The sequence below is a fragment of the Brachyhypopomus gauderio genome, unplaced genomic scaffold (genome assembly GCF_052324685.1).
Source record: "Brachyhypopomus gauderio isolate BG-103 unplaced genomic scaffold, BGAUD_0.2 sc62, whole genome shotgun sequence".
In the NCBI taxonomy this organism is placed as follows: domain Eukaryota; kingdom Metazoa; phylum Chordata; class Actinopteri; order Gymnotiformes; family Hypopomidae; genus Brachyhypopomus; species Brachyhypopomus gauderio.
The window spans coordinates 1,266,555-1,291,228 of NW_027506883.1; the positions used below are offsets into that span (position 1 = coordinate 1,266,555).

At 42.6% G+C, this 24,674-nt stretch overlaps 1 protein-coding gene across 2 annotated transcripts in view; it reads right to left on the reverse strand.

The window, feature by feature from the left end:
• Positions 1-1,657: 1,657 nt before the first annotated feature.
• ncalda (neurocalcin delta a) overlaps positions 1,658-24,674 on the reverse strand; it is a 38,322-nt gene continuing 15,305 nt past the window's right edge. The window contains exons 1-4 of one of the 2 annotated variants that reach the window (XM_076988438.1): positions 23,327-23,537; positions 9,068-9,465; positions 5,986-6,091; positions 1,658-4,678 (exon numbers count right to left, since the gene is read on the reverse strand). In XM_076988438.1, coding sequence (XP_076844553.1) covers positions 4,581-4,678; positions 5,986-6,091; positions 9,068-9,445 — 582 coding nt within the window. In that variant the 5' untranslated portion in view covers positions 9,446-9,465; positions 23,327-23,537 and the 3' untranslated portion in view covers positions 1,658-4,580. Of the gene's footprint in view, positions 4,679-5,985; positions 6,092-9,067; positions 9,466-23,326; positions 23,538-24,674 lie in introns of those variants that run through there. The other variant, XM_076988437.1, reaches the window with a different exon arrangement.

Here is a 24,674-nt window from a genome sequence, read left to right on the forward strand (position 1 = left end):
CTGTCTGTGTGTCTGTCTGTGTGTCTGTCTGCTTCAGTAGACGGCTGTTCTGCCTGAAGGTTTTTTCCAGAGGTAGAATGATCAGGGACATATTGCATCAGTGATCCAACATCAGTGCTCTTATTGTGACAGTATATGTGTCATGTATTGTGTAAGCAACTTTTGTCAAACAGCAGACATGCTTGGATGGGCTGCATGGAGATGCTGTGTGTGGGATTACAGGCGAGAGTGGAAGCGAAAGCACGTCTGTGCTGTGGAGTCCAGGCTCTGCGCCTGCCAACCGCTAACGTCAGTCCGTCCTCATCTTCTTGTTCTTCATGGGACAGTTAAAAAGAGGCGTGGCAGTTCAGGTACTGCGGAGGGAAACTTGCTTCTGATTCTACCTGTTCGACAGGTAACGGCTGCTGTGTAGGGCAAACGTGAGTGCACACACACACACACACACACACACACACTCCTCCTGTTTTCTTTACTTGCTTTACTTGTCAGTTGTAAGCGCAACCTCTCAGAAAGACAGAGATGTGATGTTGTAATGGCTACCCCATGACATCACATGTAACATGTATGTTTTGATGTTTGTTTTGGCTATTACCTCTGGGCATATCATTTTAATTTTTTTTCACCGATGTCTGGGTTATCTGTTAGCTATGTAGAACAATGATGTTTCAAATGCATGTTTTGTTTACTTTAAAAAGGTAAGGCCATCGGTACCTTCTATTGCATCACAAGAAATGATTTTACACACAACTAGCTGAGCTGGTTTATGACCCTGAACTTCGACACTGTTCAAGTGGGTACTTTAAAAGAGAAACATTTTTGTTTTTTTCTGGTGCTTACAGACGGCTCTATTGATGTAGCAAGTTACGATATAAGGATAAAGGCAAGTTTAAATCTGGAGTGAAGTCACTATATTTAGTATGCCACAATATAAACATTAATATAGCCATGAAGAGAAACTGTATTTGTAAAGTCCACATTATCTTTCATATTGTTCTCGTGGTGCTTTGGAAGACGACCAGTTTAGTGATGTAATTAAGTGATGTGGAATTATGTTCTAACCCTAATCTCACACACCTAGATCTAATATTGGGAAGACCTGAAATACCCGAACTGGGAGTGTTGGAAGATCTATAAAGATGTGCACGAACATGTTTTAGATCTGCGTTCATGTGATTCTCTGTCCACTTGAAATTGTCTCGCTACACCGGAGAAGTGGCGTCACATTAGAGTTCTGCATAGGCTTGCAGTCATTTCCACACAGACAATACTGTGTGGTTGTTGTGTCCTTTGTTAAATTGGACACTCATGAGTCCATCCCATTGTAGAAGACATCCTCAGACTAAAGCTGATCTCAAGAATAACTGATTTGAAATAGCTGTGATTAAAATCATTTCAATCCACGGATGTTTGCATGGGCCAAATAAGAGATATTAGAGACAATGTGATGAAAGATTGATCATCTTTTCAGTGACTACTTTGTTCAGTTAGTCATAACTTAAAACGTTTTAAATAAATAATCATCGCCTCCATATTTTACAATGTAGTTTCACCATTTTCTAGAATGGCCCTTTTGTCATATTTGATCTGCTGACATCTTGTGGAACTCAACAGTATGACTTGGTAACATGCTACAAAACAAACATTACACATAGAAAAATGACTTTTTCCCCAAATTTAATCTTTGCTTTGCAGGAAAACCAAAACAGATTTCATATCTCAAACTGACATCACAAAATACAGGTTACCATACAAAATCTACAAAAATGCAACAATTACAAATATTTTGTTCAACAAATAACAATTGTACAGTATAAATTTATACAATACTGTTTTTGTATGTTTGGCACCTGACCACATGATATAATTATGTGATGCAGAAACATCTGATGCTTAAAAATAGAAATAAAAAATAATCTATATGCATACAACATGGAGTAATCGATGCAGTAGTTGTGACTTGCTATTTCTTCAAATTTACAAAACAGCAGTTTATTAGAAAGAAGAGAAACATCCAGACTTGTCCAATTAACAGTATCGCGTAACTGAATCTGCTGCACTCAGGCACAATCTAGCGCTGCAAACGTCCTCAAACACACGAGCGGCTGCCCCAGACAGCACTGGAGGCCCCTCAGACGTAGCAACCTCACTGAAAACGCAGATCAGGATGCGGCTGAGAAACTGACTGGACTTCAGAATAAATGACCATTATTACTGGGAAAAAACGCATTCTTTGTGCCAGAGTACTGCAGATGGGTCTAACGTGGTCAATGTCTTCAAGTGCACTTTTGAGTATTCGAGTACGTAGAATGAAATAAAAGTTGTTTTGATTACCTTTATAGACACGTTGAAGCTAAAATGGGCTAAAATTGCCTAAAAATGGGCTAAAATGGCCTATGTAGATTTTTTTTTTGTACCTAGTTTGGATTTTTGTTTAGAGTTTTGTGCTCATCTGCTTAATGAAGAATTTCACTGATAAAATCCCCGTTTTAGAGTTCAAAGAAAACACAAGATAGTGAACAAAGTTCTCGACAAGCTCATTATATTATTTTTGCATTTTAGCAGACTGGATAGGTTTAATAGGCAACATCTTTTTAACCAGATCTGAATATGTATATTACATATATTCAATCCTGTCATGGATAGTTTGTTGATAAAACATAATATGACGATCAGTCACATGGTAGAGGGAGTATTAACACTCACTTGAAGAGAGAAGAAGACAATTTGAAGATGAGATACTGCTTTCAGGAAATTACACCCTGACCAGTTGTTCTAGATGCTTTTCCAATATCAGGAATCTGTGAGTCACTAATGTGACTAAGTCTAGATGACGTTGTAACTTATTCAGGAGCCGTACTGCACGTTAGTCCTATTTAAGGAAAGGCTGTACGGCAATGTAAAAACAGTCATTCATGTGAACGTTTACCTGTGCATGTGCACGCATGTGTGTGGCGGGTCAGTAACTTGACAAAGTACAAATACTGGATATAAAATATTCACTCTTCTGTCACACCAATCACACCTCGTCTCTCAACTGTAAAGACTGACCTCTGACATTTCACATTTCTTCTATGAATGAACAGACTGAAACTAATCTGAGCAAACTAGACCAGAACACATTATAGCGCCACGCACACACACACACACACACACACACACACACACACACACACACACACACACACACACACACACACACACACACACACACACAAATAGTTTCTCTTCCATACATAGTTAAAAGATTTTTTACATGCTCCACTAAAACACCAAAAATAAGCGGATGTTGCATCGTGATAGCTGGTCTGCATGCGGATCTGGTGTAAAAAAAAAAAAAAGGCCTGTACAAACCACAGAAAAGCCCCACAGTTCTTCATTTCTTGTCCTTCAGATTATAACTTTTGGGAGACGTTGTGTGTCCAACACTTGATTATGCATCTTTCTAGATCTATCTAAAAAGTGTAGTGTCGTACATGACGATGCACGATTCGAGTGACAACTAATCGTAGGATCAATAACACTGATATGCTAATGATGAAATAAGCAAATAGTGGAGCAGCCATATTTGTTTTAACTTGCTCTAAATAACTAAACAAAGCTAAGAGAGATTAGATTCCTAAGGGACAGCCAGCATCACAAGCTGCCCAAGACAAAATTAAGACAGAAAAGAGCCCATCCCCCACATCCTCCTGTCTCCCGTCAGTGTGTGACGAGTCAGACTCGCCATTGTATCTCAGAACGGTAGTGCTCCCCAGTTCAAGGGCCAGTCGAATATCGGCTCCAGACACACTGAGTAAATATAAGCTCACCTAAACACTCACACAACCAGTCTATATTAATATCTAACTATATGATGCTAGTGCTTAAAGAAGAATCATATTCATGCTGAGAGACATTTGGCGAGGACAAACAATAATGTTGTTGTTGTCCAAACATTCAGGGGGAGAATTTACAGCCATGTCATTAATTGTAAAAACACCGTTGGACACTGAACAGTGACAAAAGTCCACACAAAATTCAACCACCCAATTATAGTGAGCAACACAAGTAGATCAACTCCTAATTGTCACACCTCGTGACGGAGCATTACGATGCATGTTAATCTCCCTCCTTTTGACAAAATATCTTCAGGCCTAAAGAAAAAGACTCTCGTATCTAAACTACGATATGAAGCACGTTATGTACTCGTATAAGACATTTTCGGCTGCACTTCTGAACATGAAGTGCTCTCGCAACCACCACTCACCCTCTTAACGAGGCCCAACTCACATCAGAGGGCTGTCTCCATAGAGACAACACCACCAACAAGTGTGTGCACGCGTGTGTTCGAGAGACTGAGGTGGATTGCACGTTCGAGTGTGTTTGTGTCGGCGAGGAGTGTACGCATGTGTATAGGTGTGTGTATGTGCATGTTTTGAGAGGGAGGATGTACATCAGCTCAAATGCAGTCTGATGGGACACAGATGCCCAGGAACTACCCATCAGCCCCCCCCGTACAGGGGTGGAGGGGGTAACGTGTATCGGAAACAGAAATAAAAACGTATAAATAAATACGACGAGGGAGGAGAAGCCGGCAGGTCTCAGAACTGGCCAGCGCTGCTGGGGTCGCACTGTAGCAGACGCACGATGGACGGGTCACTCTTCGCCCCCTTGATGAACTCCTCCAGGGACAGCTTACCTGAAGAAGAAGAGCATTCACAAGGGTTAAAAGCACACCCTCATATCTCACTGGCCTCACTAAGAGTAGCTAGAATGACGAGTAGAATCTTAGATGTAGAATCTCGAGTTAATACAGTCCAAGGGGATAATTAAGAACATTCAAAAAGCTGCAGTGTGCTGTAATGGCCAGCAGGTGTCAGTATGTTTCAATTTTGCTTCCCAGTGAAATGGAGAAGCAAGTGGTATATTCTGGTAAATGTGTGATCTGTAAGTACATGAGAAAGCAGATCACTTCTAGACACTGGCCATGAGTGGGGAAAAGGGCAGCACAAAACACTGCGCATGGAATCAGTCCCGTCTCTTTCTCTAGTGTGTCCATCATTCCTTCTTTAGATGTGACCCTCTACTCTTTACTTATATGCAGGGCCTCCAATGGGGCCCTCAGCCTACAAATTAACTTTAAGGCATTTTGTTTTCTACAAAGACTAGTTTTACACAACCGCACACACAAATGCACACGCACACCCTTAATAAAATCATTAAGGAAGTAAACTCAAAACAAAACTGCAGCAGTTCAACACTGATAGCCAACCATACTCCTAAAGTAAAGGCTCCACACATACTCCCAAAGAAGATGCTCCACACATACTCCCAAAGAAGATGCTCCAACACATACTCCCAAAGAAGATGCTCCAACACATACTCCCAAAGAAGATGCTCCAACACATACTCCCAAAGAAGATGCTCCAACACATACTCCCAAAGAAGATGCTCCAACACATACTCCCAAAGATGCTCCAACACATACTCCCAAAGAAGATGCTCCAACACATACTCCTAAAAAAGATGCTCCAACACATACTCATAAAGAAGATGCTCCACACATACTCATAAAGATGCTCCACACACATACTCATAAAGATGCTCCACACACATACTCCTAAAATAAATGCTCCAAATATACTCCTAAAGCAGAGGCTCCAACCATACTCCTAAAGAAGATGCTCCACACATACTCCTAAAGAAGATGCTCCACACATACTCCTAAAGAAGATGCTCCACACATACTCCTAAAGAAGATGCTCCACACATACTCCTAAAGAAGATGCTCCACACATACTCCTAAAGAAGATGCTCCACACATACTCCTAAAGAAGATGCTCCACACATACTCCTAAAGAAGACGCTCCACACATACTCCAAAAGAAGACGCTCCACACATACTCCAAAAGAAGATGCTCCACACATACTCCTAAAGCAGAGGCTCCAACATATTGTGGCAAACCCACACCAGAAGAGCCTAGTTATTAACTAGAGGGTCATTACCATCTCGGTTGGTGTCCATCTGCCTGAAGATCTTCTCTGTTCGTTTCTCTGGGGTAGACTCGTCTTCTGGCATCTTCATTACTGAAGATACCATTTTATAAATAGCCTGTAGGGAAGCAAAAATAAAGATAATTAATTTATTTGTCAATCAACTAGCGATAAAAAGACTAAAACTTACAGATAGATGTAAGAGGTTAATAATAACAATGTCTTATTTAAAACATTTGTACTTATTTTGATCCGTATTCACAGGCATGATGATGATGATGACTTTCATAGAGTTCCCTAAATGAGGTTGCTGGATGCTTCAGTAGTTTTGATTTTATTTTTGGAAGTTCGGAAGTACTGTGTGCCCAGGGTTACTGTATCATCATCTTGATCAACCTCGCAATTATGGTCAATTTGATAACCGTAGCGATCAAGGTCGCCTTGATCAACCTAGCAAAGAGGCCTCGCCCTGGTGAACCCCGCAATTTAGGATGTACTGAAATGGCCTTGTTGTAACTGATATTGGTCAGAAAGTATCAGTGGATACTGTGAACCATTTTCAATGTGCCATTGGTGTTCTGTTCCCATCTGCTCCCTGTACATCACCTGTTATACGACCATAAAGAATAGCCACATTTCTGAGTTTGAATTGTAAATCATTGGTTACACAAATAAATTCAGGCTGGCTGAACAAATCACTTCGCGAAACAAAGGAGGATTACAAAAGCAACTGTCGAGAAAGATTCATCTAAATCCACCCAGTTACTTATATAATTTTCTTTTCATTATGCAAGCAGCAAAGAGCTACTCACACACACGGCTGCTAATGCTGTTGCTGATGCTTTTAGGCAACATATATGAAACACTGCTTATTTTACTTATTTGGGGCCAGACCTGATTGCAACAATTAATCAAACTAAATCTTGAGAATAATTAATTTGCTCAAAGAAAACAAACATTCTTGAAACATACATTCTCTTTTTATCTTTCGACCATTACCACTGCACTGTGTCTCTCCCCCAGTAGAGCAGAAGCGGAGAACTGTGGCTGATCCCACTGTGATGACATTAATGTAACGGACGTAAGGAAGACACCATCCTGACACCATCACTTCCTCTCTGAGATCTAGAAGAGCTTCTACAGCCGTAACGGTGTGACTGAACCACAAAGAGTCAAAGAGAACATGCACACCAGAGAACAGGGATGAATACTCACATCCTCATAACGCACACGTACACACACACACACACACACACACACACACACACACACACACACACACACACACACACACACACACACACACACACACACACACACACCTTCATAACGCACACGTACACACACACTCACGCTCACACCTTCATAACACACACACACACACACACACACACACACACACACACACACACACACACCTTCATAACGCACACACACACACTCACCATCACACCTTCATAACACACGCGCGCGCACACACACACACTCGTATTTACACACTCACATGCACACACTCGTATTTACACACTCACACACTCGCATTTACACACACACGCACGCGCGCACACACACACTCGTATTTACACACTCACACTCACACACTCGTATTTACACACTCACACACTCGCATTTACACACACATGCACACACACACTCACACCTTCATAGCGCACACTCACATTTACACGCTCACACGCATTCACGCACGCACTCACACAATTACATACACTCGCATTTATACATTCACACACTCTCACGCACACACACACACACACACACACCCTTACACCTTCTAAACACACACACGCACTCGCACACTCGTGCACACTCGCACGCTGCTGTAGTGTACTACATCTGCATCTGTGCCACAGCTGTGTGGTCCGCCCTCCTGGGGGAGGAGTCCTGGTGTTCCCGCCCTACACTGGGTCCAGCTACACAACCACAACTCCATCAATCACATCTGTACACTTGGTCTTGGTGAATTAGTTAATCACTACAGGTCACCATTAATACATTTCACTTAGTGGTATGCCAGCTGCATCACAATTAAATATTTAGTTACTCAGAATTAATTAGCAAATTAATGCACTAACAAATTAAGACTTTCTCTCCGTCTCTCTTTTGTGCAGTTAGAATTAGTTTCAGAAATCCACACAGAGTGACTGAAATGCCCTAATTGTCATTAACTGCAACCAATAATCTCAATCATAGAAATCATTCTAATTATACTGCAATCATCATTTGAGTGAAACTCATTCAGCCCTTGATGGTGGATTCATTCACTCATCTAGGCGTTCATCTCATAACTATCAAAAGCTACACTTCTGAACAGGCTCATGAAATTCATTTTTATCCCATTCCAACTCTGTACATGCCAACAGGTGTAGATGACAGTGTAGGTTCCCATGCAGGCCCCCGTTGGCTTGGAAAGGGTCTTACAACCTGGTCAGCTACTTTCACCTAAAATTACTCCAGTACTTGGGAGGACAATCAAGAGATGCTCGACCAGTCCAAACGGCACCAGCGGCACAAACCTGACCTGCAGCGCCAGGAAAAGCCACGATTGTTTAAGAGGGTTACAAAGCTGACCTCTCTCTGCAGCTGTGGAAAGTTCTAGCAGCCCTACACTGCATCCGGGGCCAGTCCTGGTCACACGTGCAGGTCGTTTGATGCTATAAGAGGAGTTTTGGGGGAAAATATTGGACAATGAGCATGATGTCCATCTGTCTCTTCAGTCCGAGTCCAGTCCTTGCCTGCTGTGCTCTACGTTTGAGTTGATCACACCGTTCTGTGCTATAGGGAGTTTTTCCTCGCCACTGTCGCATTTGGCTTGCTCATTAGGGATCTGGACTCATACGATTGTAAAGCTGCTTTGTGACGTGTGTTGTGAAAAGTGCTATATAAATAAATTTGACTTTGACTTTGACTAGGGTTATATCGCTTCATCCTATTTGCAATTTGGCTGCATAATTCTAATAGTACTAAAAGCACATAATAAATGTGTACGTGTGTGTAATAAATGTACGATTTCACTGGTACTATGAATCACTGCTAATTAACAGTTCTGTTATGTGCGCGTTTGATAATGCGTCACCTGTACGATTTCCAGCATCTCCGCCTTGCTGATGTAGCCGTTCCCGTCCAGGTCGTACATGCTGAACGCCCACTTGAGCTTCTGCTCCAACTTCCCCCGCGACGTCACGCTCAGCGCGATTATGAACTCCCGGAAGTCTATCGTGCCGTCGCCGTTGGCGTCGAAGGTGCGGAAGACGTGCTCGGCGAACTTGGAGGCGTCTCCGTAGGGGAAGAAGTTGCCGTAGATCTTCTTGAACTCGTCCATGGAGAGGTGTCCGCTGGGGCAGTCCCGCAGGAAGCCCTTGTACCACTCCTGGATCTCGTGCTCGGTGAAGTCGGTGCTCTCCAGCAGGTCCTGCATCACCTCCGGACGCAGCTTACTATTCTGCTTACCCATCCTCGCGGTTCCCGTTACAGCTGTAGGGGGGAACGCAGAAACGCAGAGTGAGGCCACGTGAACTGGGGGGACAGACCGGGCTCACGCAGACACCGGGCCGACGGGCTCACGAATGGACTGTACGTCCCGTGAACATTTACACTAAATATAAATATGCCAGAGGTCACAATTTACCAAGTGCCACACAAGAACACCGAAATGCTCTCCTCTGTTGTTCAGGGTCCTAGGAAAACTGCAGAACAACAAAACCACAGAACAGATCTACTGTGATGGAGCTCCGGCACGACGCGCGTTACACAACACAGATGTCTTGTGAACTTTCGTGCCCCATAAACCACCTCCGTCATGGCAGCACACACTCTGCACAGAGGCTGTGAGAAGCGACAGCAGAGCAGCATTTAACTGTGACCATACGCTGAACCCCATCATGAAGACCCACTCACACACCTAGACAAGCTGGAAAAAGAACAGACACAAAGCTTCTGTAAAGCTACAATTTTGAACCAATGGGTGGAAGAATCAGAGAGCGAGAGCGAGAGCGAGAGAGAGAGAGAGAGAGAGAGAGAGAGAGAGAGAGACTCTGTGCTGTTTGTCTTGGGCCAGATGGTCTGTGGTGGATCAAATGTGGGTTGACATTTGATACATTTACGACCTGAAGCACAAAAGGTATTTTCTTTATTGGCTATATACAACATAAAAGCCTAATGGGCACACAATGACCGTCTTTGAGGGTGAACATGTGCAACATGTCAGATGAACCGAAAGCCAGACCCTGCAGCACTGACAGTGGTGTGTTGCTTACACCTACACACACACACTTATGTCTGCAAATGGCATAAATTACATAAATTGCTACTCATACTTGCAGTGTCAGACACACATGACATTGTAAGGATATTATATCATCCACATTACGTGCACGGACACACACACACACACACGCCTGCACTATGTGCTACTGGCCAGTCTTCCAACTGCTGCTGTTTGGCAATAAGAAAGTGTGCTTGCGTAGTTTATCACACAGGAGACTGCGGAGGAGTAAGTCAAACACACTGTTCTATGCACTACACGCCACAGTATCTATATAAGAAACAGGCATCAGAGCGGCAGCATCTCTGCAGGTATCTAGTAACCTTCAGTGAAGACGTAATGGAAAATTAGAGCCCCGCCCTTCAAATTCCAAAACTTCGATCTTGAAAATGGATTTTTTTTTTCTTTTGCTTTTCAAAATCCATGACTTGTCTGCCCAGTACGCGTGTGCATAAGTGCGCGTCATGGTAATGGTAATGCCAAGCCCCTCCACACGGGGGCGATATGAGGGAGTCCGGTGGCCTGTTGCTTCTGGGCAGCTTGTGGGCTAAGAATAGCCCGGGCAGGTCTCCACTGTTCCCCTCAGCACCAAGAACCTTCTCTTAAAAGGTAGGCAACCATAATCACTAGGTAGGACCATCAAGCAGTTGCCATGGAAATACATTCTAAAGATTTCATTTCCTCTTTATAGAGTCCGTTTGAAGGAGACAGGTGAAGACCTCAGCGTGAGAGTCACGGAGCGAACGTAGACGTGAAAGCAGGACTGCGCTAAATCACCAGCTGAGAGAGATTGCTGTTTAATTAGCCTAGAGTTTGCGCCACTGTCTTTATCTACAATAAAGGAATCTGTGGCCTTTTACCACATTACTATGGAAACAGACACTGTGTTCCACATTCGTTAGCACAGAGAAAACAATCAATTAAGAGATTCCAGGCGCTGTGCTTGTGTAGGCTACGACACAACCATGAGGCTAATATGGAGTAATGGCGCTCCCAAAGAGACATCACCGTCGTGGGACTGGAGTCAGGACAGCACAGGTTTATATGCCAGAATGTAGCAATACAGACAATGAAATGTTGGTGTCTGTTGTAGTTACACTGGTGTGGAGTTTCTGGTATCACCATCTCTACCGTCACGGGAAAGATTGCTAAACCGGACAAAGAATAATGCAATTATGGCAATTAAGAACAGCTTACATTAGCCTACATGAGTAGGAGTGTATTCATGTGTCTCCAGGGAAACTGGTTTTACATCCCACCTCTTAACTTCCCCTACACTAAGTGCAGCCAATCAGCCTGCAGACAGTGCCTGCTGATTAGGAGACAGTCGTGCCAATTAAAGACTTCGGCCTTTTTAAACTGGGTTTTAAACAACTTTGGTAAGCAGAAAATACACCCCCCCCCCCGATGATTCCAGGTAGATACAAGCTGAGAAGTGCAATTAAGCCGTTTACATATTTTACAGTTGTGATCAAATTTATTCAACCCCCACTGAAATAAAGTGTTTTGGCCAGTTTGACATTGATTTTGATCATTTCAGTCATCTTATTTACAATTATATCAAAGAGGCACTTATAAATTAGACAAACATAACATAATATTTATGATGGAATAACCACAAATGTCTTTACTGTGCTCATATCATTATCAGTTTTATTCAACCCCCTAGTGACATTATTTTTTAGTACTTAATACAACATCCTTTTCCAGTTATGACAGCTTTCAAGCGTGAAGCATAGCTTGACACAAGTGTCTTGCAGCGACCTATGGGTATCTTAGTCCATTCTTCATGGGCAAAAGCCTCCAGTTCAGTCACATTCTTAGGCTTGCGCACTGCAACTGCCTTCTTTAGGTCCCACCAGAGGTTCTCAATTGGATTTAAGTCTGGTGATTGCGATGGCCACTCTAGAATGTTCCAGCCTTTCATGTTCAACCATGCTCTAGTGGACTTGGATGTGTGCTTCGGATCATTGTCCTGTTGGAAGGTCCAACGTCTCCCAAGCCGCAGGTTTGTGACTGACTCCATCACATTTTCCTCCAAGATCTCCTGGTACTGAAGGGAATTCATGGTACCCTGCACACGTTGAAGCTTTCCTGTACCATTAGAAGCAAAACAGCCCCAAAGCATAATTGACCCCCCGCCATGCTTCACAGTAGGCAAGGTGTTCTTTTGTTCATAAGCCTGGTTCTTCCTTCTCCAAACATAGCGCTGGTCCATTGTCCCAAACAGTTCTAATTTAGTTTCATCTGACCACAGTACACTGTTCCAAAACCTTTGTGGCTTGTCCACATGACTTTTGGCATACTGCAGTCGACTTTTCTTGTTCTTTGGAGTCAGCAAGGGGGTGCGTCTGGGCGTTCTGGCATGGAGGTCTTCGTTATGCAGTGCGCGCCTTATTGTCTGAGCTGAAACTTCAGTGCCCACATCTGACAGGTCTTTTTTCAGTTCCTTAGCAGTCACGTGGGGATTTTTCTCCACATTACGCTTCAGGTAGCGCACAGCAGTCGCGGTCAGGATCTTCTTTCTGCCACGACCAGGTAACGTTTCCACTGTGCCCTTTAACTTGAACTTGCGAATGATACTTCCGATAGTGTCTCTTGGAATATTTAACAACTTCGCAATCTTTTTATATCCATTGCCATTCTTGTGAAGAGCAATAACCTCTTCTCTTGTCTTCTGGGACCATTCTCTTGCCTTCACCATGCTTGGAAACACACCAGTAGATGTCTAGAAGGAGCTGAGTATCACAGTCCTTTTAAATCTGCCTAATTGGTGCTTATCATGCTTGATTGCTGCTCGTTGACATCCACAGATGTTTTCAATACCTGATGGAAAACACTGGAATGAACCTCTGTTCTTAGGAGTGGTAGTCGTAAAGGGGTTGAATAATTGTGTCAATGAAGAAATCACAAAAAGGCCATTTAATACTTAATGACAAAAAAAATTGATGCTATCTTAGTTGCATTTAGTTCTTTAACAAGTCCTTGTAAGATTTCATTATGAACACAATTACAAATGTGCACTGAATTCCATAAAACCCTTCGCAGCATTGGGGGTTGAATAAATTTGATCACAACTGTATGTGGTAATACAAATGATAATTAATGCAATTACAAACAGGTCCAAAATCATTACGTCAGCTATTATGTCAGCCACAATGTAATTAGAATATTAAAGTGGATGTAAATGCAGTCGTGGCAGGGAGGCGGGGCTAGTCTGGAGGGAGGCGGAGCTAGTACAGCCCTCTGTCCATCTTCCTGTTAGTTCCCCATAGCTCTGTAAGAACATTAGATTATTAACTAACTTGTTTTTCCAAACACATCCGGCTCTGGCTGTGGCATCATAAGGTTCATTAGTCAAATTACAGACCACCAGATTGGTTTTATTCCTGGCATGCCTGTATGAACTTAAAAGTCCCAGCATGGTCTGGCTCTTACAGGGACAGGAGGACGTCTCAGAGCTTCATGACTCATTTGAGAATACAGGGCAAGACAGGGGCCTTAGACTGGGCACAAACCGGTCAACCACCTTACAAATAAAGAGCTGCCAATCAGTCAAGACTTTTTAGGGAAGGATCTGTAACTATGGGTGACGTCAAAATAAGCTGCGCAGTGTGGTGGTTTTATTAATGCACATCTACATTTATTGAATATGGATGTCCAACGAGAACGTCACAGAACCTAGATGAGCAATTTGTTTTTCATCAACATATGTAGCCTAGATTCTTCTAAGGAAAAAAAGCACTGTTTCATTGCAGACAATTTTGCATTTACATACAAAGATGGGTTTTATGAAACCTGTCTGTAACTGCTGGGGGAACCGTCACGTGAGAGCCATCATGTGAAAGCCTTCACGTGAAACACTAGATCATGAAATTCCTAGAATGTTTTGGAAAAGCCACTTCGCCCAATTCAAAACCACTTAAACTGTTTCAGAGCCACAGTGCTTTAGTGACATACTTTATATCCCATCGCCTAAACCTCTCAAGAGGCTCAGATATAAATAGTGGAACACGGATACCAAAACACCATTTTTCAATACATTTCAATAAACACACTCAAATAATTCTCAAATAATGAATAAAACTGGAGACTTCACAAACAATGTTGATTAGAATGTGTAAAAGGTGAAGATGTCGTGTTTTAGGACACACAGTGTTGAGCAGGTTACAAGCAGAGAGGTCCCCTTCCGTCTTTTACAGCTAGTATTATTATAACCCTATTACTATTACTAGTATTATTATAACCCTTCCGTCTTTTACAGCTAGTATTATTCATGTGAATGGCATCCAAAAACAGGGTACTGATTTTAGCGATTTGCTAATGCTAAACAAAACAGATGAAGGTTTTTCTGAAAAGCTCCTATATGGCTCTAGAATTGTTAACACCCGGCTTCACTCTTACCTCTGAAAAGCAACAGTACTTACTTGACTTCACTAATGTAAAAACACTTTAAAAATGGCCTGACATGAAGGAATTATAAATCAGGATTTCCACTTCCATTTATGGGATTTGGCAGATGCTTTTATCCAAAGCAAATTACAGTGGTGAGCGAGTACAATTTGAGCAATTGAGGGAGAAAGGTTTAGCTCGGGAGCTCACAGTGCTAACTTGATATTCAACCAATACCTTAACTGCCAAGCTATCACTGTCAGACACCATCACTACCACCATCACAAATCACTACTCACCGTTTAATCTTTCCTCCATCTATGTCCAACATGGAGTCAGCATGTGTGATGTGGAACTACCCCTCTCTTGTTTGTCTGCATGTCTTCGCAGTCTGAATTAAGAATGATTGCTGAGTTTTATGCAGTATATGATCTGCTTGGACATTTGAGCCCATAAGATTATTATTATTTATTTTCATGATTTTTTTTTTTCCATTTTCATCCCTGGCGTTGCATGATGGCTCTAGCCTGCATCCACTGTGTCTGTGCTGCGCCTCGCAATTGCCAAGTTCAAGCAAATTAGTATTGAAGATGTGGCTATTCTTTGGTGTCTGAGAGCACTCTTACCTTGTGCCAGTTTACAGCGATTTACCTTTGGGGTTGTTCAAATGTTTCAGAATGTGTTGATAACTGCAATCTACTGCTAACATTCATAAATATTGTCCAGCAATATTTGTCCAGGTACATACTTATATTTTCTAATCGTTTCATTGATAAATTCAAATAAAACTTATTCAGACAATATCCCATATGTTAATGTAAGGTCCCATATCCCATATGCTAATGTAATATCCCATATGCTAATGTAATGTCCCATATCCCATATGCTAATGTAATGTCCCATATCCCATATGCTAATGTAAGGTCCCATATCCCATATGCTAATGTAAGGTCCCATATCTCATATGCTAATGTAAGGTCACTATACACCTGCTGTCTACCAAAACACATTTCTCAAACGTCTTGTCTCTCCTCAGCTTCTTAGTTTGCAGTGGATTATTTTTAAATATCTACATGGTTACTCAGCAACACATTAAGGAATTAGCTGCTTCCTTACATTCTTCCTGCTTATCCGTTCTGAACTTGTTTACCGCCAGTCAGACACAAAGACATGTTAGCTTTCAATTTCAGCTTTGGTTTAACGATTCTATCAGGGCTAATAGGCAAGACCACAAGAAGGCGGAGTGTGATTTGACATTCTTATGGTCTATAAGATATGTGGGGATCTATTAATAGAAATGGTGTACAGCATATAAAACCATGTTTCCATTACTGCATAATCCCCATGTAACTACAAATAGTGTTTTGTTAGCCCACGGAGTGGGTCTTCTTCCAACAGAGACCACCATGTTGCACTAACATGTTTCTACAGAAGGCTAGAATGGACAAACCAAACACTGACTCTAGAGAGTGCTGCTCACATTTTTACTCTGAAATGGCAGCTGAAATTTAGTGATGCACTATATGTAGAAAGTATCAGTGGTTGCTGACAGTGCTGGCTAGTTAAATATTAAGTTAAGTATATTAGATTCTAAACTTTGATTATTATGTATTTATTAGTTAGCACAAGACAACGCAAGGGAGGGAGAATCCTTGTGAAATAAGTGATGTTTGTGATGTAATTAGCGCAATAAGACTTCAATTATGAAAGTTAATGCAAACAACAATGTAACACACACACACACACACACTTACTTACTGGGCACATTAAGGACAGATTCAACAAAGTACTAGGAACATTCCTCAAAGATTTGGTCTCTACTGACATGATAGCATCACACAGTTGCTGCAGATTTGTCGGCTGCATGTCCGTGATGCGAATCTCCCGTTCCACCACATCCTATTACGATCCCATCACATTATGATATGGCACGTTACCCTGCTGGACGTGGGCATTATAGAAGATGGGAACACTGTGATCGTCAAGCGATAGACGTGCTCAGCCATAGGTAGGCTGTGGCATTTCAATTATTCTCAACTGATATTATACTATTCCCTCAATTGTTATTATGGGACTCAAGTTTACCACAACACTACAACACTACACCACTGCCATGAACCATGAACCACCGATACACGTCTGGACTGGTCCATGCATGCATGTTGTTTACACCAAATTCTGATCATACCATCTAAAATGTTGCTGCATACATCAGACCAGGAACCTTTTTCCATTCACATTTTTCCAGACAACATTTTCTAGCTAGTGTTAGCACGTGTGGGCTTTATACACAGATGTTAGGATGGAGGTCATCTAGCACATTAATCTGAATACTAGTGTACCGTAATGTGTACTAGTGTACCGTAACGTGTACTAGTGTACCATAACGTGTACTAGTGTGCAGTGTACAAACCAGAGCTCATAAACGAGCAACAAAGACGTAAGTCTTGCATTCATCATTATCTTTTCCCAAGGTTTGTCATATCTCTCTCCAAGAATGAATATTATTCTTGTAATACTTTGAGAACGGCACAAGTATGTGTAACACGATAGCGCTTCCGACAACCAGTCCTGAAAATGTTCCATTTTGTTTTGATGCTAGTTCAGCCCAAGTATCGTTTGGGTCTCGTGAGCAATGAGCAGGTCTCGTGAGATCCTGTAGATATTTGAGATGTGCACATCAGGGCCATTTCATTTCAGAATAACTGCAAATGCCAGTGGGTACCTCAAAGAATGGGGGTGAATTCAGCCAAATGGATGAATTCAGCTAAATGGCAAAAAAAAGAAGAAAAAACCATCTCAAAAACCATCAACTTTACAATAGTAAAAGAAAGTAAAAAAAAAAAAAGAAACTTTCACTCTATTTTCATACAATATATACCGGTAATTACATTTCTAAAAGTAAAGGAAGATCCTGTCCAACCAGTGAGAAGCTATTTAATCTCCATTTTTAGCCGTTTAGCTCCACTGATCCCAATTATACATTTTTGTCACGTGCGCCACTGACAAATGTCTGGCAAACCTGTAAGCCATTACAGAGTGGTCATTCTCCTCCCTGTAAGCCATTACAGAGTGGTAATTTTCCTCTCTGCAAATTCTTTGTGAACCTCTCAGCTCTTGCTAGTTTGCTATATGAAAGCCAAATTATTGCCAGGTAAAAAAAGATCACATTACTCAAGTCTGAGTATCCCTGCATGCACATTCCAATATACGCAAAAGACTCGTATCTATATATATTGAGGACATCAGGTATGATGTCTAATGACAACAGTCTTGCCTTAAGTTAATGGGTGATCCTGCCTTTGGTCTTGCTATGCAGAGATTCTAGCAGCTACCAGACAAAAGTGGTTAGTTTTTAAATTACTGTTTCAAAGGAACTGGGGCATTTTCTGGAGTATGGATGTTATTTTTCAACGTAGTAAACAAAATACATAAAATCAACAAAGGATCTCTAATGTGTCATTAAAAATCATAAGCCAAATCTAAAGTTGTACAAGTCCCCCCCCCCCCCCCCCCCCCCCCCCCACACACACACACACACACTCACACTTCATTTGCTTTTGTACATCACCTCACAAAGTCACATATAGACAAATTAGTTAAACTAAACTAAGCGTAGAGTGTGAATGTTTCCAGAGGCCATGGAAAGGAAAGAGATCATTTATTTGTTTTTTGTTTTGCTCTCCCCGTTTCCCGACCTATTATGGCACCAGAGCAATGAGATATTGTGTTGTGTTACTCATCTCCGAGGGTGACACGACCTAGAACAGTAACAGTCCACTGTGATGGTAACCTCACCGTCCAAGACAGTGTATCATGTCCTTCAACTATTTGTTCTTCACCATATCAAGTAAGAGTGGATAGATCTTTGCAGAAGATCAGGTGACCAGGGGCATATGTGCCACATTTCAAGAGCACAGAATGTCTGATGTTGATTCAGTAGTAGTGTCGTATAAAGTCTAGCTTCATTAAAGGCCTGAAAAACTGCAATCACCAATGTGGTCTTTAATGATGCAGGGCTTGGCATTACACACTACACTATAATAATAATATTACTATGATAGCTGAATAGAAACGATTTTTGCACTATTGATTAAACAGCAACTTCAGCATACAGCATTTTGCACGTGATGGTATTTGAATTATGTTATAGAAAATATATATTTTTTGATGCTAGATTTACGAGACCAAATAAGTAGATTATTGGAAATTTGTTTTTGCGGCCCACACAACAATCTATTAGTCAGAAACTACATCAGCACTACCACCCACCACAGCATGTAACAGTGACTGGGACAGGGAGGGGAAGGTGCTGCTTGTAGTTATGGATTCGGATCAGCAAGGTAAAGAACGTCAGGAACAGAAGACGTGTAATTTAAGTAAACTGCTGCTGCTGTAACTGTGAGCAGATCTGAGGAGCAGACAGAATGATGAAAAGGAATACGTTTTACCCATAATGCCGCAGGAGTCCGAGACAGGGAAATTACAGACCGTGACTAAAGCCTCGTCCAGAAGGATCCAAAGGCATCTGAGGTTATTCGGCATTTCAGCTGTTGCTCAATGACAGTGGCCGAGTTGTGAGGAGCATCGAACATGCAGAGTAACACAGCGGAGTAACACGGTAAAAGTTCCTTACATGGCCACATGAGGCCACAGTCGTCAGCTCACTGTGTGAAACACCAAAAGTTCTGATAGGCTGCAGTCAAAGGGCCCAATTATGAGGAAACAGAAACCATACGTACAATAACACAGCAGAAAATTACGCACCGACACTTTTAGTCCTCCACCACTCCTATTTCCCACACTCCATTTCCCCGCTCCAGTAAGACACTACAAAAGAAGAGGCACTGGAGACACTGGACAGCGATGGACAGACTGACAAAAATAGCCACCTCATTCTTCCTAGTTTTGCCTGGCATCTCACATCATTGACTAAATACAAAAGGGATGAAACACACCATCACTGATTTGCACACGATGCTTCCAAATGTCTCCCACACAGTTACCTAAAGAGTGTAACAAATAAAGCAAGCATTGTTTTCATAATTTCACTAGTGCTGTTGTAAGGACAGTATTGTGAAACTCGTGTCTTTCTGCATAACCGTCACAGTGAATAGGGCTCGAGTCTCACAAGATTTTAGGAAACACTTCTCACCACAACATTCCTGAGAAAACTGGCAATATTTGACAGTTGGTTCACAGGCCAAAGAGGCACTTTTTCCACACTAAATCTGAAGTAGAATATATCTACGCACTGCTGGACCACTTCAAAAATTCCCAGCCAATCATGCTCATCCGGTGAACACCACTGCAGTCTTTATCGTGCTCACAGCATTTCTGGTGCTGGGGGTCTCTCCCCTCACAGCAGACACTGTGAGGAGATGGGCCTGGCTGACCTCTGACCTTCTTTATGTAGATCACAGAGTGCGCAACGTTCAGTATACCCACACATGTCCCTACTAAACATCAATGACTGCTCCCGGCCTGCTTAGCACTAACTCACTTCTATAGATCCAAACAAGCCTGTGATTCAGTTATGCTCTTCAGCAGAACCCTTCACCCCTGAGTTATGCCACAGAAGTTGACTTAAGCATGAATGCATCAATCGCTCGTGAAAAGCATCACAAAATGGACCCCGAACAAAATGATTCAACAATTACCCCCTCCAAGTTCTTCAAAGTTTTCTTTTAAGCTATAAATTACAAAAGCTTGTTTCCAATTCTTGAGCCGCCCTGTACTGTAAATTACACCCCAGAACTAACAAACGTCAAGTATTAATGTCTTGCATTAAGTTGCTTCGCTCTGCTACAAGACAGACTGCATGGTCGGACATCCTTACTGTGGTTTAAAAGACAGCACTTACACAGAGTCACATTAGTTTATTATAATGGAATAGAGAGAGAGAGAGAGAGAGAGAGAGAGAGAGAGAGAGAGAGAGAGAGAGAGAGCGCGAGAGAGAGAGAACCCATAAAGCTGTGTGAACATGCAGTTTTCAGGCAGATACCTCAAAATCAATCATAGCAAATGGTGCACTAAACTTTTAGTTTGTACTACGCAAGTATGTTAATGAATAAATTAGCAAATAAAAAAATCTGAGGTCAGTTCTTTTACACGTGTTCTTGCTTATACGTTTTGAAAAAGGCAAATTGAATGAATGAGTGAATATAAAATGAATGACAGACTGTGCTCAAATCTCCTTCAAATGAAGTTTTAGCACGCAGCTCTCTGCAAATTCATCCTGACCCGTTGACACCGACATAGTTAAGAACCACGACCTCTACATGTGAAATAGGCGAACACCCGCACACTGGAGCACTATTTCACACTCAGCATCCGCCTGCTATCTCTGGCCTTGAACACCAAGCACACTTTTAAGATCTACAGAAACCCGTGGAGTTCATTTAGTTTTCCACCATTTCAGAAAAGTTGTCATGACTTCACTTTTGACTAACGAGGTAGGCTGTTTATTAAAAATGCTACTTGTGTTAGTCAGCATTTGATATTGTCTTTCTCTGAAGGTGGTTCATCTGAAGTGTTCATTATGTAAAGTCTGTCACTCAAGCAGTTCACCATGTTAAATAGATTGGAGTTTACATAACTGTCCAAAAGGAATGTCTCAAATTCTGCATCCAACTTCACCCCCTTTGCATGTGATTATTCTCTCCATTTTGAGAGAATTCATTCTTGTTTTAGCATGGTTTTGTCATAATTTTTGTTGGCTTCACAACGTGCTTTTTGGCACACATTACAAGCACCTGGCAATTCAGGGCTCCCAGAGTCTGTCATGTACACTTAGCCAATCAGACAGAGATGTGGGGTGGAGTAACAGAGTTGGGGGTGGAGACACAGATGGGGGTGGAGTAACAGAGATGGGGGTGGAGACACAGATGGGGGTGGAGTAACAGGGTGTTGAGGAGGTCAGTAGGTCAGACTGTAAAAGGAGTTTTTCCCTCAAACACCTAACACACACGTGCTGATGCCACTGCTAAAAACAACTTCTATTATCTTCTAAATATTTCAGTTTATTTGATTATAAGTAAAGGGGTGGGGTATCAACTAATGCACCATTAAGTGGAGTTTGATTTAAGGGTCATTTTCACTTGTGAGTGATTTCTATCGGACAGTCTGTGTTTCAGCTCAAGCACACACACGGTGGGGTGGTAACAACAGAAAAGGCTGATAACATACAATAGCAGTGGTTGCTGTGAGGATAATCTCCTCCCACACATGTGGGCTGTGCTGAGGTAGATGCCAGCACTGTCTCTTATCCTCATTGCCAACAGGCCTCAAGTGTGTGTGTGTGTGTGTGTTCTGTCACCAGACCTTCAGGGTGTGGGCGTCTGTGTAAGTATGCAAGTGTGTGTGTGTGTGTGCACATTTACACTGACTCTGACTGTAGCAATGACAGTACAGGGTCCTGCTGATGACCACCGACTACACCAACATGATGAGATGGAGAGCGTGCATTCAGCAAGCATCACACAATAATGCTTTCACAACATTTCTGAGCACTGAATAATGCATTTTTTCTTTTGCTAGGCTTATACAAACATGTCTTGGTTGACTGCGAAATAGTACAATGGCACAATAATGAACGGCAACAGATTTACTGCATCGACATCTACAAGGCAAAGTAATCGGAACAATATTCTGGCAATCAGTGCAGGCGCATCTGTGAAAAGAGGCACCCGAGAAGCTGTGAACACATTCTCATACACACGCACGCACACACCTCTGCTAGAAGAACACCGCTTAAACAGATGAGGAGTGGGAGAGAGGGAAGAGGTGAAGGAGTGGGAGAGAGGGAAGAGGTGAAGGAGTGGGAGGAAAGAACCAAATTGAGAAGCTAGAAGCTAGAAGACTTCAAGAAAGATCAAGAGAGCGATCAAGCCAGTGAGATTCTCTCCTTTCCCCCCTCCCCTCCGTTCGTTTCACAATGTCCCTTCATATTAGAGTGTGTCCTCGCATGTGTGCGTGTGTGTCCTCGCATGTGTGTGTGTGTGTGTCCTCGCATGTGTGTGACTAACACAGAGACAAATAATGCACATCAAACTTTAGCAGCACACACACACACAAACCCACACACACACACACACAATCTCTTTGTCCCTTTCCTTCCCCCACCCTGGACGTGCCCGCACACACACACACACACACACACACACACACACACACACACACACACACACACACACACACACACACACACACACACACACACACACACACACACACACACACACACACACGTTCTCCAAGCCTAAACATTATCATACCAGAACAGCCCACTTGGGAACGCACTACCCTCATATCCTGACTAAACTACAAACAAATGTGCACAGGGGTAAACGAGAGACAAGGGGCGAAGAGAAACACGGAGGCCTGACCGTGGAGCGAGGGAGGTGGGTAGAGAGATGAAGGGTGAGAGAGTTAACTGAGGTGCTGGTGTGATACAGGGAGAGAAGGATGATGCTGTATGTGTGGGCACCTTCCATACACAGACGGACAGAAGAGACAGAGATGGAGGAGGAGTGATAAACCCTTTCACCACTGCTTCTATCAAACACTCCCAAAGCAGCATGCAAAACAGAGATTTAAAGTGCTGCGATTAGAAGCATGTTTTGATATCAATCATGAAAACGTTCAGGACCTGTGACGGAAGAGGAAGAGGAGACATACCTCTTCTTTTTTGTTAAAACAATTCCTTAGCAGTCCATAACCTGGTCGTTTCCCCTGATTCACAAACACACGCGGCAACAGGCAGTAAAGAGAAACCAGCTGTGAGACTGAACAGGCAGCTGGCGTGTCTGAAATCAGCCTTGTGAACTCAACAACTCCCTAAGATTCTTCGAAGCTCTAAGCAGGCAAACGAAAAAACCAAACTCAGACATCGTCCCTCCCCGGCTGACGTCAACACCAAGTCACGTGACCACATGAAAAGGAGAAGCGAGCCTTCGTTACCCAGGCAACAGGCACACGGCTGTTCAGTGATTTCAATAGGTCATCTGTCAGAGGCTGAACTGAAGGACCCGTCGACACACGCACGCACACACGCACGCACACACGGGATGAGAGAAAAGAGCAAGATAGAGAAATTGGGGGGGGGGGGGGCACACATGAATGACACGAAAAGAAACGGGGAGAGGAAGAGAGTGAGAATGAAAAAGTGAGTGAGTGAGAGGGAGGGAGTGAGAGTGAGATAACTACTTCCAAAAAGTGTCTACTGTACAGAAGCCGTAAGCGAGCACTTCAGGTCCAACTCATGGAAACACTGCAGCAGGCCAACATCAACGTTTTGGATAACTTTGAATCAAAAAGAAGACGAAAATTAATGTGATATTCCTTATGTACAAATTCAGTCTATAAACTGAAGGTGTGTGTGTGTGTGTGTTTGTGTGTGTGTTGTAAATGTGGAGGGCGGCGTTGTAAAAGACTGAGTTCACAGTTGAAACGTACTTCAAAATCGTGAATTAAACAATAAAAAGGTGCTTATTACACCTCAAGGTTCTGTGGTCCAGGTACAGGAATATGGCAACATGATATTGGTACTGGTGCTGGATCTCACCGAACCTCACAGGTCAGTCAAGCTGCTTGGATTCCATCACAATGAAACGTTCCAGATCACCATTTTAGGGTTAACCTCCCTCTGGGCCCTGGAGCACAGAAAAGCTTCTACACAAGGGGCCCAATTTGAATACCATCTGCTAGCCTGTAGAATAGAAGGGATGAGGCCTCCGAAACCTCTGAAGGGGGGTGTCTGTGGAGGAGGGGCCAGGTCACTGAAATACGCTCCTCAGGGCAGAGCACTGGCATAGATGGTGGGGGAGTAAACCCCAAAGAATTGAGGGTCAAAGAAGTAAGACAGGGGGGGGTTTGGTGGTGGACGGATGTTTGTTTAAGCCCATATAAGGACAAATGAGTCAATGAACAAATGGGAATAGGACTGTGTAGATTATGGACAGCATAAATAAATAAAAAACAAGACAAAAAGGAACAAAAACGCAACAACCCTGCAGCAGACTGAACG